Below are 17,500 nucleotides of genomic sequence, written 5' to 3'. Positions count from 1 at the left end.
GCATGATATGTGTGAAAAGAGTAATTACTTGCGGGCGTGAAAATGGGGCTTGTTTGTTTGAGTTTGTGTTTGGGTCAGATCCTCTTGGCATCACCTGAAGCCGCAGCCACGGCCACTCACGTCCAACACGTCCAATAAAGAGCCCCTTTAATCAGCTTATTAAAAGCCCATAATCAGAAATGGAATAAAAACGTTACCACTGGCATTTACAGAACGCAAGGAAAAAAAATAAGAGAAGAAAAAATGGGGGGGCGGGGGGAAGAAAAGAAGGCTTATGCAGCTCGCTAGGGGCTTTATTTCTTCTCTGCCGGTGCTCGGACGCTGCGCTGCACTCACTTCATTAAGGGAAAACTAGTGTTGCCTTTACGAGGCAATTAAGTCCACTGAAAGCGGTTACAGTTTTCGCTCGCCTCCATTTCCACCATGGCCAAGACTCTCTCTAACGCAAACGGAGCTGCCGCTAAAGCAAACACAGATGGGTCATAGCTTTGCAGTCTCTCTCTCTCTTTCACCCTCTCTCCCTTTCTCTCTCTCTCTCTCTCTCTCTCTCTCTCTCTCTCTCTCTCTCTCTCTCTCTCTCTCTCTCTCTCTCTCTCTCTCTCTCTTTCACTCTCTCTCTTCTCTGTCTTTCTCTTTCTCGGACTGCAGTAAATTAGTGAGGTAACTGGTCACTGGCCACCACATAATCTACTGCAAGAATAAAAAAAATGTAATAAAAACACTGCATTGACTTTAATAAGCATAGAGATGAAATACCATATCCATAATATACCTAATCACATTAAGTAGGCTATATTGACTTTATAATCCACAATATATGCAGTCATTTGCTTAGGTTCACCGAGGGAGTAGACAATGTGGATACAGCAAGGAGAAATGAAAAACAGTGGAACGAAAGACAGAGGTAATGAACAAACCGACGTTTGTGGGAGGGTAACATGGAGAGAGGTTCATATATGAAGGATGTGGGGATACTTTTTGAGTTTTTCCCCACAGCTTACCAGTAATGTGACATTGACACTACTAGCTGAAGCAAGCATTATACGGTCAGCGCTCAGTTAATGGCTAAAACATATATTAAATGCATATTTTGTTTACATTCCATTTTAAGTAATACAGATTTAAGTAAAGTATAATGTGGAAGTGACTACTATAATGACTACTATAATGGGCAATATGATTGGATGTCTTCTGCTATGTTTCACCACTGTTCTATTAAGGACTTTAAGGGCTTCTGGTAAACACCAATGTAATTTACAGTAAGGGGGAATGTTCAGTGTGGAGGTCATTTTCTTCAAATTTATCCAACCATTGTTATTGGAGTTTTACAGTAGATGAATGCCTTTTCATCCCAATTCATTTAAAATTGAGTTAGAATTGTATGGAGGTTGATTTGGAGTTTAGGAATAATGACCTCATAGCACTCCATACCGTACCACACATAGATCATGTTCAATCAAAACTCAAAAACAAAACGAATTTGGCTCTAAATGTCCAAATCTGCGTTGCCACCCTCAATTAGTTATAACTGCACTAATAAAGAGGAGTGGGTCACAGATTATTTTTTTTTGACAATTTCACTTCCAGTCGAAGAGGTAAACTAAATTTGTACCCAGGTACTGGGAATGTAAACAGTAAATCTCAGTTTTAATTCCACATTTGAGATAGTCCAACTTAAACTATAGTGTAGCTCCTACTCTTTAAGAGTTGAATTAACTCTTTAAAAATGGCTGTGTAATGAGGCCAATATTCTGCTGTTATTTGCTGCTGTTATTGTTGCTCAGTCCTCCACTATAAACCCAGTCTGGCTTATGTTGCTGGCTCATGGTGTCCCTCCCAGCTTAGCTGTGTTTGAGGCAGCGTTTTTATGACAGTACAGTCTGTGAGAATGACTGGGGCCTGTGAAATGGCTATTTAGGTAGTGGCATTTTGGACGGTCGCTGACCGATCCAGGAAGGGGAACACTGCGTATTACCCATTGTTTGATCTCTTGTGTTTATATTTTCTTGTCCTTTCTGGGGAGTGATTTAGAGATATGGAGAGAGTGAGTGCGTGTGAGTGATTGAGGGGGCAGGCGGGAGGAGGTGGGGGGTGAGTTGATTGAGAGAGAGAGAGAGAGAGAGAGAGAGAGAGAGAGAGAGAACAGGATGTGGGAGTGTGCAGAGGTTAATTTCCTAGAATAGCTATTACACTGCCATACACACACACACGCACGCACGCACGCACGCACGCACACCCACACACACACACACACACACACACACACACACACACACACACACACACACACACACACACACACACACACAGACACACACACACACACACACACACACACACACACACACACACTCATTACTACAAACACACTCAAAGGTTAAGAAAGTGTACAGTAAGAGCAGCCATTATGATCTACACAATATCTCTCTCTCTCTCTCTCTCTCTCTCTCTCTCTCTCTCTCTCTCTCTCTCTCTCTCTCTCTCTCTCTCTCTCTCTCTCTCAGACAAATACTGTCTCTCGAGCACACACACACACACAACCACATACACACACACACACACACACACACTTCATTGTAGACTTGCACTGGCGTGCGATTCCTCAGCTCGGTCATTAGTCTTTGAGTGGCAGACTGCGGTGGCGTGGAGATGATAATGAATCCAGCGCTCGCTCGGGGCATTCCAGCAGCTCCGCACCACATTCTCCTGGCTAACCCCCTTACTCTACTGCCCCACACCACCTAGCCCTTCCAGCCCCTCTACCTCTCTCCACCACCCCATACCACCTAGCCCTCCCTGCCCCTCTACACCACACCGTACCACCCATACCACCCTGCCCCTCTACACCACACCGTACCACCCATACCACCCTGCCCCTCTAACTCTCTCCACCACCCCATACCACCCTGCCCCTCTAACTCTCTCCACCACCCCATACCACCCTGCCCCTCTACCTATCGCTCCACCTCCCCATACCACCCTGCCCCTCTACCTATCGCTCCACCTCCCCATACCACCCTGCCCTCCCTGCCCCTCTACACCACACCGTACCACCCAGCCATCCCTGCCCCTCTAACTCTCCCCATACCACCCCATACCACCCTGCCCCTCTACCTCTCTCCACCACCCCATACCACCCTGCCCCTCTACCTCTCTCCACCTCCCCATACCACCCTGCCCTCCTGCCCCTCTACCTCTCTCCACCTCCCCATACCACCCTGCCCCTCTACCTCTCTCCGTCTTCCCCTCCCTACCTAACACCCCATACCACCCTGCCATCGCTGCCCTCCTTACCTCTCTCCACCTCCCCATACCACCCTGCCCCTCTACCTCTCTCCACCTCCCCATACCACCCTGCCCTCCTGCCCCTCTACTTCTCTCCACCTCCCCATACCACCCTGCCCCTCTACCTCTCTCCATCTTCCCCTCCCTACCTAACACCCTTACCCTAACACCCCATACCACCCAGCCCTCCCTGCCCTCCTGCCTGCTACCACCCAGTTCAGCTGCCCCTCTGCCCTTCTCCAACCCCACAGCAGCAGCGGCTTCCCCTCCCCTCTAGCCTAGTATACTAGTCAAGCCCTAGCTATACACAGTATGTATGCCTGTTGAGTTGGTCTAGCACCACACCATGGGAGATAATCTGAAAAAGGACACAAAAAACTGTCCTCCAATCGTGCAAAATATGTTTGCCAATCTGTGAATCTCTGTGGCTAGTTGCTGGGGATGGCTGAGCAAGGTAACAACACGGCTGCGCTGACTTATAATACAGTATGCAGTGCAGTTCAGCAATTTGAATTCTAAATGTTGATTTCACCCACAACTCTCTGCCTCGTCATCACTAAATTACACTTAGATGACACTTGTATCCAAAGCGACTTGGTTATTTTAAAAGGTATTGGTTACAGTCCCTTGAGCATTGTGGGGTTAGGTGTCTTGCTCAAGGGCACGTCAGCCATGGATATAGGTGTAGGGTGAGGTAAGAGTGGGATTCGAACCTGCAACTCCTTGATCGTATGACCACCTCTCTAACCCTTAGGCCACGGTTGCCCAACACCAATCAAGAGTGTAGTGGCAGACTACTCATTTGATGTTTCAGACTGGCTTGCCAGGCCACCTCCTCCCCCTCCCTGTGACCTGCGGTCCTGGGTCTCGAAGGTCCTGGGTCTCGAAGGCCATTAAGTTATTCCGCTTGTCACCCAGTTGCCAGCATTTAAGTAGTAATTCATTAATTTGTTGATCTAAGGCTTTGTGAGAAAGTAGATTAACCACTGCGCTTTGTTCGTTGCCATGGGTACCACTTCCAACATTAAAGTGTCTCTGCTGCAAGCATGAAACTTAGTTGCGCACAGAATCTTCGTTTGGAATGCTGAGGGTATATCATCCACATGATTTCTACAGGGTTTTCACTTAAATATTGTCAGCATTCCAAACGAATACTCTAGGGGCGACTAAGTTAGACGCACAGGCACGCATAGACTTCATAGGTGTCCCGTTCTCTGGGAATGATGGACACCTACTCAGCCAATCAGAAGATGTTCTGTCTGCTCACCGGGTGGTGAAAGAATTGTATTGTCCATACATTAATTATTTTGTACATTTTATATAGATCTTTTTCCTATCACTTCCATATCTCTGCTCCCTTTTAGCATGTCTCACTCATCCAAAATCACAATCATGTCCATTTGTTCTCAACATTCCACACAGGCCTGGCAGTTACAATAGAGACAGATACATGCACACGCACACATAACATGGGTGTGTGAGTGAGTATGCATTCCTACATACAGTAACACACGCACACACACACACACACACACACACACACACACACACACACACACACACACACACACACACACACACACACACACACACACACACACACACACACACACACACACACACACACACACACACACACACACACAGAAAATAGTTGAGCAGTGCCCTAGTAACCCTCTGTCTGTTTTCAACAGCCACCATTAAGGTGCAATGTTTCAGAAGCATGTTCTGCCATCTCATAATAAAAAAAACATTGTTTTGATCACAGCCGCTGATACACACACTGCAGCATACAATGAATAGGTTGAGGTTTTTTGCATGGTGGTAGCCTATATTGTATATTTTTCATTGTGCACCTGAGTGCCTCTGTGAATTCCTATATATTCTAAGCCCTTTGTCCAATTCAAATACAGAAATTCAAATTCAAATGTATTGTTTAGGTAACATTTTCACGTGCTAGAAAAGTGTCTTTGATTGAAGTGTGTGTGTGTTTGTGTGTGTGTGTGTGTGTGTGTGTGCGCGCGTGCATGCCTGCGTGAGAGAGTGAGTGAGTGAGTGAGTGAGTGAGTGAGTGAGTGAGTGAGTGAGTGAGTGAGTGAGTGAGTGAGTGAGTGAGTGAGAGAGAGAGAGTCATATGTCAAATGAATGTTCTGTGTCTGTATTGTCGTGTCTGTTGTAAGACTTTTGTAAACGGGTAGTATGGGTAGTGAAACAGGGACTCGTCCCGCTAGCCCAAACAGCATGACTACGGCTATTATTGTTCTCTACAATATTTCAGCAGCATGTTGACATCCTCAGTGCATCAGCCCAAAACATTTGCACCTACTCACATCTCTTCAATTACTTCACTCTCTTTACTAAACTGCAGTTCAAAAACACATTGTGTACATAACCACAATAACACTCTTCATTGTTCCTTGGTGAGGTTTTTAAATCTGTAAGTGGCTGATACTGACAACAGCACTCATAGTTTATGTATTTTTAACCACAGTCATGACTTTTTGTGACTGACTGTGCCAGACTGACATACTGTAGCAAGCCCCCGCGTCTATGCTCTGAAATAATTTCAAAAATCTCTGTCCCGATCTGGCCGCAAGGCTTTCCCAGTAACAGCCTGACCAGACCACACCCTAACTCAGTGGTTCTCAAACTTTTTCCATCATTCCCCCCTTCAGAGGGTCTGAATGCTTCCGAGCCCCCAGTACTCGCGCAGACTGATTTTACGATCGCTGCACAGAATCAAAGGAAAGGTGACTGGTGGAGATTAAACAAAGAGGTACTGCAGTCGAATGCAGATGTGTGTTCATATCCTATGCTATTCAAATTCATGACAATTAATAATATAATGTTGGTGAGGGCTTTAAACTTATTTACTTATTGGTGAGACAGGAAATCATTTCCTTGGGGGAAAAAAAAATCAGATGCCACACGCCCCCCCTGAGATGCCTCCGCGCCCCCCTTAGGGGGGCTTACGCCCCACTTTGAGAAACACTGCTCTAACCACATTCCCAGAATCACCCTCAACCCCCCCACGTCCCCCATCCACCGTCAGAAATCCCCACCTCGCCTCTCTCCACACACACCCCCTTGAATTCGTTGTGCACTCTTCAACTTTGTCTTCAGAGAACCGACAGTCAATGTGTTCTTGTGTTTCCTTTGTTCTCATCTCTTCTCCTCTATTCTCCTCTCCCTTGTCATGTTGTTCCCTTGTCTTGTCTTGTCTTGTCATGTTGTTCCCTTCTCTTGTCTTGTCTTGTCTTGTCTTGTCTTGTCTTGTCTTCTCTTCTCTTCTCTTCTCTTCTCTTCTCTTCTCGTCTCTTCTCTTCTCTTCTCTTCTCGTCTCTTCTCTTCTCTTCTCTTCTCTTCTCTTCTCTTCTCTTCTCTTCTCTTCTCTTCTCTTCTCTTCTCTTCTCTTCTCTTCTCTTCTCTTCTCTTCTCTTCTCTTCTCTTCTCTTCTCTTCTACCCAACTACCCCTCATAGTTTCCACACATACACATGGTCATGTTTTTTTTTACATGCACACACATGCACAAAAACATATGAACACATACAGTACTGTACATTACAAGCAAACATTCATGTAACATCAAATGATTACACTCACCTCACCAATACAGTACACAATTTGTTTTACCCATAGGGGAAGAGACATATTCAGCATTCAAAGCTCTGTAATGTGTATGTGTGATCAAACTTGTTGGCGTGTTGGCTGTTTACTGTAAATGTACCTGTTAGTTCTGCTGCAGTTCTCACTCTGGTTCCCGTTTTTGATCTTTGGGGCAGCCGTGGATTAATGGTTAGGGTGGTAGTCTTACGTAAGATCAGATGGTTGCAGGTTTGAATACCACCCCTACATCTCCCTACACTTCCATCCAGGGCTGAAATGGCCTTGAGCTAGACACCTAACCCCATATTGCTCCAGGGACTGTAACCAATACCTTAAAAAAAATAAAAAATAACTGTAAGCAGCTTTGGATAAAAGCGACAGCATAGTGTAACGTCATCATTATTACATTGTAATGTAATGTAATCTTTCCCTCTTGTATAGCCCAGACCACCATTGTTGGCCTCTTCTACCACAACATGCATAACTACTATAAGGAGATCAGCCCCCTGAAAACCAGGTAAAAAAACCTCTCTCTCTCTCTCTCTCTCTCTCTCTCTCTCTCTCTCTCTCTCTCTCTCTCTCTCTCTCTCTCTCTCTCTCTCTCTCTCTCACATACACACACACGCGCACACACACACACACACACACACACACACACACACACACACACACACACACACACACACACACACACACACACACACACACACACACACACACACACACACACACACACACACACAATCACCATTACATAAGCAGGATCTTCTGAAGAGATCATAAAGTAACAAAATAATTTGTGGACTTTGCTCTGCCCTTTTCAATCTGCGTGTAAACATTGTGACAAATTTAGAGATCAGATAGAATACACTACCTACCTCCTCACATACCACAAATGTCCCCACTTCAAAGCATTGCTCTCTCTCTCTCTCGCTCTCTCTCTCTCTCTCTCTCTCTCTCTCTCTCTCTCTCTCTCTCTCTCTCTCTCTCTCTCTCTCTCTCTCTCTCTCTCTCTCTCTCTCTCACACACACACACACACACACACACACACACACACACACACACACACACACACAAGGGCACACACACACACATAAGCATGCACACACACACACACACACACACACACACACACACACACACACACACACACACACACACACACACACACACACACACACACACACACTCTCTCTCTGTCTCTCTCTCTCTCTCTCTCTCGCTCTCCCTCTCTCTCTCTCTCTCTCTCTCTGTCTCTCTCTCTCTCTCTCTCTCTCTCTCTCTCTCTCTCTCTCTCTCCCTACCACACACACACACTCACGCACACTCACCACACACACACACACACACTCACACACGCACACACACACACTTTGTGGCGCGCTTGTGTGGTAGTCCAGTAGTGACGAGGGTCCCTGCTCCCCTGCCGTGCTTAGTGTGCTTCCTGTGGTACACAGTGTTTCGCTGGGACCAGCATCCTTATCAGTCCGGCTCCCCTTCACTCACTAACCCCCCTCCTCCCAACCTCTCAACCTCTTCAAATCCACATCTCTCTCCACCCCTCCCTTCTATCAACTCCCATCCACCCAACCTACCCCACAATTTCCCCCTCCTTCTTCCCCATCCCCTGCTCTCTCCACAAAACCCCTCTCACACACACACACACACACACACACACACACACACACACACACACACACACACACACACACATACACGCTGCTCCGGGTCCACTGATACTCCCAGTCATTAGCTGCCACCCGATAAAAGGCCATCCGCTCCTCAGTAAACACTGCATCTTTTTTTCACAACGCAGTTCTGCCATGCCCAGTTTTGATTGGCTAGGGAGCTTAACCCGTTGGCTGCTTTCTATCTCGGCCGCAGCCGGGAAGAAAGAAGGAGTCCCCTCCAGGATTGTAACAAGCAAAACATCCTTAAAGCGAACTAGTTACTGAAGATCTGTATTCCGTGATTTTTATTATTATTACTTTAATACATTTATCAGTAACAGCAAGCGTTGCTGCTTTAGCCACATTAGCATTTTTATTTTCATAACCAAAATGAAACGATGGTGGTGGCTGCCCCCACGATACCTAACCCTAACTAATAACGATTTCTAATCTCAACCTGCCAGTATAAAAATCGCTTTATTTAAACATTGTCATAGTTTTGGGAATAACAACAAAGTAACCGCAGAGGTAAACGATCAAAACTCGTTGCCCACCCAGACCAACAAAATGATTAGCCCTAAAGGCTATTGCTATTACAGTAACAACTTGGAGCAGTGTGGTGCCATGAAAGGGTAAAGCATCCAGCCAGTCAAATACGATGGCCGCTAGTCATAACAGAACTGCATTGTGAAAGAAAAATGCTTAAGCACCCCTTCTGTTCCACCATTACTCCTGACTTGCCAAACAGGCAGAGCATGTCTGAGATTTGCCCGAATACCCTTCTACATTACAGTACATACTAAACTTTCTACAGAAGTCGCCGTTGGCAAACAGATAAAGCACATCTCTGATTTACAAGCATTAGAAAATTATTGTTCAATTTATTTGTGATATATTTATTTAAGATAATTTATTTTCAGATAGCCCTGTTTTTATCACTGATAAATTTGATTCTGAAAGCTTCAGTTCAGACAGAACAAATTTAAGAGCTCTTTTCCAAAATGAGATATATCCATTTTATAGAATGTCGGGAAATTGACATTTTTGTATTGGGCATTCCATTGAATTGTATTGCAAAATGCATTTAATAGAGGTTAAAAAACTATGTTCTCAAAACATTTGAATGGCAAGATCTCACACATAGATGATATGACTTCTAAACAGTCAATTCCAATATTAAAATGCAAAAAGTCAAAAATGGCGGATATAGCGTTTTGGAAAAGAGGACAGACAGACACAGAGATTGCCAGAGAGACAAAGATAGGATGAGATTATGTTGACTGCCAACCTGCCAGTAATCGCTGGAATAGCCTCAGAAACATATCAACCTCTAAAAGAGTTACTGTTTTAGGAGAGATTTATTAACGGTGCAGGGCTTTTCCATTTGCTCCATTTTGTTGTTTTTCATCCTGTGTTGTTGAAATAGCCAGGGGGGCAAGAGCATAAATTTATCTTTATCAGTCTAGACATTTCTGGACAGTGTGTGCAAACACGCAAAGAATTGTCCTTATATGTGGTCCTTGGCTGTTGCGGATATGTGGAGCACACTCGACTTGCTATCAGGACAATCTGCAGGGTATATGTAACAATGGAGGATTAAGGCACACATACACACACACACACACACACACACACACACACACACACACACACACACACACACACACACACACACACACACACAAACACACACGTTCAGACACTCATACACTCATACACTCGTACGCATACACACACACACACACACACACACACACACACACACACACACACACACACACACACACACACACACACACACACACACACACACACACACACACCTTGATGTGTGGGCTCACCATTGACTCCTATTCATTCTTAATCTATTAATCTTAAGGCTCTCAGCACTGTCATAGCAATGTTGCTATGATATAGTTGAGTATTTTCAGCAAATAGTGAAAAGGCCCGCCGGCGACCCCATCTGCAGTAAGAGGGTATGAACTGTGGTCAGTCTGAAAACCCTGTTAGTAATGAGATAATTTGGCGCTTTTAGACTTGCCACTAGCTACACAAGGATCAAGGAAAACACTGTTCAATCTGTGGGGATTTTGATTTGGGGCCCACAAAGTATCCCTCTCCGTTTTTTTTTCTCTTAGTGGACTGGTAGGCAAGAATACTAGGTTAGCAAGAATGATAACATGAAATGGCAGGCAGAAACACACACACACACATACACACACACACACAGACACACACACACACACACACACACACACACACACACACACACACACACACACACACACACACACACACACACACACACACACACACACACACACACACACACACACACACACACACACACACACACACATGTTGATGATGTAATGGATCTGTATCGCACCATCAGAATGCTGATTCCACACTCTGCTGCTGCTTACCTGATGTCCCAAAGGCCTCACCAAACCAGCCAATCAGGTAGCTAGATTTTGGCAGATGATGGATGGCATGGTGGGCGCATACGATAATGCCACTTTCCTGCCATCGTCAACCCGAGTAGACGGGGCCCTCGAGTCCATACTAATTCTCAAGCACACACACACGCACGCACGCACGCACACACACACACACACACACACACACACACACACACACACACACACACACACACACACACACACACACACACACACACACACACACACACACACACACACACACACTCCCCTCACCCAGAGTTGCCCCCCCCACCTCCAGCCAAAGCTCAACCACTCTGTGAGCTGAACACAATGTTCCCCCAGACGTAAAATATTTCACAAACAAGGGCCTTCATTGGAGTTCTGCCACTGTATGATGGCTGAAATAAAAGATGGCACATTGGAGAAACTATGAAAACGAAGAGGGAACATACACAGGGGAAGGGTCATTTACCCAATTATATTGCTTAATTAATTTTAGCCACAACTTCACAATTATATGACTGGCAGGCTGAACTCCTCTGCAAGCCTCAGGCTCCCTGTTACTCCCTGTTAGGACACTGACGTAGCATAAACCCTGGCGTTCACAGTCAGAATGCTTTGAATTTATAAAAAGCCAAGTTTTGAATGGAATGTAACATTTCGCCAAGTTTTCTATGCGCTTTCACACATGAGGGCCATTGTTTATTTTCTGTGTGGTAGCCATTGTGTGCCTCTAAGTCCTTCCTTCAGGGCCTACAGTTACAGTAAAAGCGCACTGGACTCGACTGGACCATTGCTGAGAAAATTACATTTTGCTGAAAAGCAAAGCAAATCACAATCCAGCTTAAGTTTTTCTTTGGGTATGCTGCCATGAGTCACCATTAACCATCTGCACACAATTTTTGGATGGTTGTGAACCTGGCCAAGTAAGCTCAATGTTTGGACGGAAGTCAGAACTAGGACCATGCCATGGTTCCAGGCCATTAAAGAGGCTTAGTTAGTAAATGTTTGGAAAGGTGGCTGAGTACTTCATTTGAGAAGATGGTAATGGAATTATATTTATTAATAAAGGATTGGTGGCCAACACTCACAAACCTTCTGTGTATTATCTAACTATACAAACAGTGTGCCTAGTTGAGACTAGACACAAAGAAATAAAGGGTACTGCTACACATAGGGTGTGCTAAATCTGGATTGTGCTTGGGCTTTAAGCTGAATTTTATTTTCTCAGTAATGGTCTAGTGCGCTCTCACTGTAACACAGTGGTTCCCAAGCTGTGGGTCGGGACCCCTAGGCGGGTAGATGCAGACAACAGGTCCTTTGCATAAAAGCAGGAAATCCACAGGTCAACAGCTAACATAATTCCATAAATTGATTGGTAACAGTATTCACTTGTATGGTTAATAGATGTTTTTGCTTACCTGTGAATTTCTAGCAATACAGTATTAGCGGACAAACTATTAATTGAACAATATTAATAGACAAAAAAATGCCTAAGAATATGAAATGTGTTCTATTCTAAATTGAGACAAGCTGATCCATACCTCTCTGAGCCTTGTCCGTGCTCCCAGTCAGTCAGACGTGCTGTTACCCCTGTTAGCATGTAGCTAGGCTCAGCATGGCTGCCTGTATCTTTGGGAGTTTACTTTACGGTAGATGCGACCAAAACTCTACCACATTTCCCTGAATACACTTTTATTACCAGTTACACGAAACCACCTTTACGTAGACAAAATGAAATGACACAGTTTACTATGCTATAAAGCATTATAATGAAAGGTGTAGTAACACCTTGTGCACGCTTCGACATCACATTGATACCCTCTCTTCTAGTGGTTGTATTGTTGGAAGTCAGGGGGGGGAGTGAAAAAACAAGAATAAACAGGGAAAATGCTGAAGAGTTTATAAAAGAGTTTAAAAATACAGCACATCAGTCTGACTGGGAGCACAAACTTCAGAGAGGTATGGATCAGCTCGTCTCAATTCAGAGAAGAATACAATTCATTATGGAAGTATGGTGGACTGTACCTCAGGGGTTTTTTTTCACCTTAAATGGCTTCAGGACAGACAGTTAATGATATGATAATGTACGTACCATAGAAGGTCCATGATTTCCAGTGTAAAAGAGGCACTTTGGTGGTTACCTACTTGTTCCATATAAGGTCACGGCTTTAGTAGTTCACTGTTAAAGTAGTTGCGCTCACTAGTTGCGCACAGAGTGGTACCTCAAACCCCTTCTCTTTCCTTCATAGGATCAACGAGGCGTCGGATTTCAAGGAGCACAAGATCCAGGTGGCCAGTCACCTAATTTCTCTCAAAGTGGAACCCTCCCCTGCCCTGTCCTTCAACCTCTCCAAGGAACCCCTCATAAAGATCGTGCTTACACATCAGCTGGTAAGACACTCGTTTTTAAAGCACCGTCATAAAATGCCATTGAAAAATCTAAAATATGACAACTATGACAATAATCCACTCTCCACTCTGGGCCACTCTGCAGTGCCTCAAATGGAAGGCATACAGTACTCATACACAGGGCCGCTGACAGGTTTGGCTGGGCCCGGGACAAAAAAATATCAATGGGCCCCCCTTCCTCCTACCCCCCAACCCCGATCACAAAAAAAAAAACCCCAACCACCGAACGACCATTTTTTCCCAAGAGAGACCAGGTGGCCAGACTAAACTTTCAGCCTGAAGCACCACTCTCACGTGATATGCTATATATTATAAGGCCTACCCATTATAAAAGAAACAACATTATCAAAGTAGCCTCACAAATCAATGACGCATAGGCCTACAATAATTCCATAGTAAATGATCTATCCATCCAATTATCCATGCATTTTTGCCAACATTTATTTAGAACGTGTAATTTACTTTAGCAATTTGAGGGCTTGCACATCAGAACGTGCCTGACTGAATCAGCTCTAGTTCACTAGCTGTCACCACCAGCACACCAAGACGTCAGCCTTCCCACACAGGAACAAGTCAAGTTGCAGAAATGTATATGCAAAACGGATGTACACTGTTTCTCCCCACAAAGTTAACAGGTTGATAAAGTGTTAGCATTTGCGCTAAGCGGGATTTATACGCGCTAAGCGAAATAGCGTTGCATAATAGCGCAAAAGTTCTCCCTTTTTAAAAGTTCTCCCTTGCCCTCTCCTTGCGCGCGACGCAACTTCTCATCATGTTACGATTGGGGCTAATGTGCATATTCCTAGCTAAGGTCACAGATGGTCAGATTTGAAACACAATTTTACTAAGCTGTGGTTATAGAATGATGCGACTGTGTGACTGATCATGTTTTAAACATGAATGCTGCAGTGCAGGGCGTGTCTGTTTGTTTATGAAGGGAAACTTTTGCTCTGTTAGTGTTCTCTGCTATTGTTAGTACCTGCATCATCTGAAGAACTTTTTACTGAAATCCTGGGGCTGGTGTCTTCATCTATTTTTCTCCTATCCTTCATTTTCTGCCCTCCTGGTGAACGACTGCTTCTTCAGACACCTTGGCAAATTGGCACGAGCCGCGTTAAGTTGAAGCCGTTTTTTTCTTTCTCGTACTGACCGACCAAACCATTTGTGCACTGGGGGTGGGGGAGGTGGGGGCTCTTGATCCTTTTTAAGGGCAGGAAAGGCAAAATATCTGCATCATTTATTTAATGTAAATATAGCGCACCTCCCTCTCTGAAAAACCATCTTATTTTGAAAATAATTAGAACCATTAAACACAAACTTAATGAGGGCCCAGTTCTGGGCCCCCCCTATCCCAGGGCCCGGGACAAAAAGCCCTTTTGTCCCCCCCTGTCGGCGGGGCTGCTCATACAGCATACAGCATAGCTGTCGCTTTCAGCGTTTTCATGTTGCAGCAGGTGTTCTGGTCCGTTCTGTCCACAACGCTCCCATAAAACCCCCCAGATCCCAGCCCATTAGACTTATTTGGTTTCTCCAGATGAGACGGTGTGAGTAAGTATCCTTAAGTAAGACATATACTCCCAGTTAAAGTCTTGGCCAAGCACCTGTCCTCAGCTGTTTACAACGACCTTAGTGTACGCATCAATTATCCGTTGACACCAGGGCATGTTCTCGGATGTGCAAAGCTCTTTAATCCACTGGGGGAAGTGGAGGTATAAGTGTCAGTGTCTCTCGCAGAGCCATTAAGCACTTCGCTAAAGTCCATTTATTAGTAAACTAAGGAGCAGACGGACTTCAGAAGAGCTTTCGACACTTAAACAGATCCTGGAATAAAGTTGGCTGTTAAGATTTTCCACATCATTCAACATGACTCCTGGAAAAAAAAGGTTATGAAAAAAAATCTTTCCTCGCCTTTTCTTCTCCCTTTCTCCCTCCATTTCTCTAAGCTCTTCTTTATGTGAGAATAGAATGTTATAGACCAGTGGTTCTCAATCTTTTTTGTACAAACGTCCCCCTTTACCTCATCATAAAGCCTCCCAACGCCCCTTCACCTCGTCATACGCCTGGCAGCGCCCTCCTTAGTATTAAAAGATGAAATAGACTAATGCACCCCAATGGCAACTAAGCACTACCCCCTCTCAGCTGTATCCTTCTCAACGCCCCCCTTGGGCTCCCCCAACGCCCCACTGGGGGGCTGTATTGCCCCCGTTGAGAAACACTACTATAGACAGAAGATCCGTCGGAGAGGCCCTTAGCCAGTGCTAACCATGGAAATCTATTTCTGTTCCTGCTAATCCCTAGACGTTCTCTTCTCCTCAATTGAAACATGTGGCTCACTGAAAGAAAGGCAATTATCACCATTTGAACCGCTGCCTTGGTTTTTTCCCCCCCTGAAAGAAACCAACCATTACTTGGACTTAGTGTGAGAAGGCCTTGTTGCTTGTGGTGTGGCAAGCGGATTGTTGATTTTTTTCTCCTCCTTCTATCCCATATAGTGAAGAATGAGACTGGTTGCCAGTTTTCCATGGGAAATGCTTTTGAAAATTGAAATGAAATAATTAAAAAGGGGCACTAAAGTTAACTAATAAAATGCACATGGCACTGGCCAAAGGCCCCCTGCTAATACAGTGCAGAAAGGGTTCTCTTTGCAGCCATGGCTTCTTATCCCACAGCTTCGCTGTTCAGTATGAATCAAGCAAATGATTTGAAGGCCATCCAGACTACGTGCAAAACCTGAGCCTGATGGCTCCATGTGTTGTGTGTCGTGCGTCAACAGGCGCAAATCTCAGAGACTTAACAGAGGGGACAACACACGTTCACACCCATCTCTCTCTCTCTCTCTCTCTCTCTCTCTCTCTCTCTCTCTCTCTCTCTCTCTCTCTCTCTCTCTCTCTCTCTCTCTCTCTCTCTCTCTCTCTCTCTCTCTCTCTCTCACACACACACACACACACACACACACACACACACACACACACACACACACACACACACACACACACACACACACACACACACACAGTGACATGACATAGTGAAACTAGATCGTTGAGTTGCGACATTTCACTGACAGCGTCCCAGCCACTGGGCTAGAGATCAGAGCGAGCTGCTGGAATAATGATGTCATGAAGACACTTGTCCATGATTTTTGTTTAGGACCTGTGACAGGATCGGTCAGTCGAGCATCGCAAATAAGAGCATCATGGAGAGCTCTGTGTTTGATACGCACCATTGACAACAAGCTTTCTAAGCTTGTCCTTAATTCAATCCATTCATCTGTTCATCCATCCTCATCACTGAAGACTTCTGAGTGCCATACATGAGGCAGACAGGCAGTGTCATTAGGGTTTTTTTATCCCCCCTCCAGATTGCTATGCAGTTTTTTATCCACCACCCCATTCCAGGAATAGAGGGAGAATTAAACCTCACTTTTCTTGGCATGTTCTTAGGCGAAGGTAGGGTATAGAGACTTTGCCCCACTGCACGGCACGATCAAGATGGATTGTCATCAAACTGTATATTTTCTTCTCCAGCACCACTATAAAAGAGTCGTGAGTTGGATAAATCAAAACCATGCTGGCCTCTGTGAAACCATGGCGATGGGGCTTTTGTTTGGCCTGCTTTTCCCCCTGCTGTGTGAGTTCACTGTTTACACGCTGGGAAGACTGGCCCCGAGCCACACACTGTGATTACTGTATTTGTTTTAGCAGACACTAGGAGAGAGAGAGAGAGAGAGAGAGAGAGAGAGAGAGAGAGAGAGAGAGAGAGAGAGAGAGAGAAAGAGACCATTGTGATAAAAAAGTATCATACCAGAAGCATCCTTGCAGTGTTGACTCTGTGCCTAAGCATGTGATTGGGAGAGTATGCAGATTCTGCAGATGTTGCCTTTATCAAGAGTATGCATTCTGGAAAGCCAAAAAAGTATTGTGCCGTTCCAGATGAGTAAGTCCATTTCTAACTAATCCGTGAGCGCAATTAAGGTGGCCAAAAAAGTTGCAAAAAGTTGTAGAAGTTGTACAAAGCTGCTTGTAGTTACCACAACAGTGTTACCAAAACATTGATGAATCACCATTGGATGGAAAAAAG

General features: G+C 44.9%; 1 protein-coding gene across 5 annotated transcripts in view; it reads left to right on the top strand.

Annotated features, from left to right (window-relative positions):
- Positions 1-17,500, top strand: part of adgrd1 (adhesion G protein-coupled receptor D1) — a 106,325-nt gene that overhangs the window by 33,786 nt on the left and 55,039 nt on the right. For all 5 annotated transcript variants that reach the window (XM_063195217.1, XM_063195214.1, XM_063195216.1 and 2 more), the window contains 2 exons: positions 7,335-7,410; positions 13,261-13,402. In XM_063195217.1, the coding sequence (XP_063051287.1) occupies positions 7,335-7,410; positions 13,261-13,402 (218 nt within the window). The remainder of the gene's footprint in view (positions 1-7,334; positions 7,411-13,260; positions 13,403-17,500) is intronic.

Source organism: Engraulis encrasicolus, chromosome 3 (assembly GCF_034702125.1).
Source record: "Engraulis encrasicolus isolate BLACKSEA-1 chromosome 3, IST_EnEncr_1.0, whole genome shotgun sequence".
In the NCBI taxonomy this organism is placed as follows: domain Eukaryota; kingdom Metazoa; phylum Chordata; class Actinopteri; order Clupeiformes; family Engraulidae; genus Engraulis; species Engraulis encrasicolus.
The sequence above is the reverse complement of the archived record's forward strand: the minus strand, read 5'-3'. Positions and strand labels throughout refer to the sequence as shown.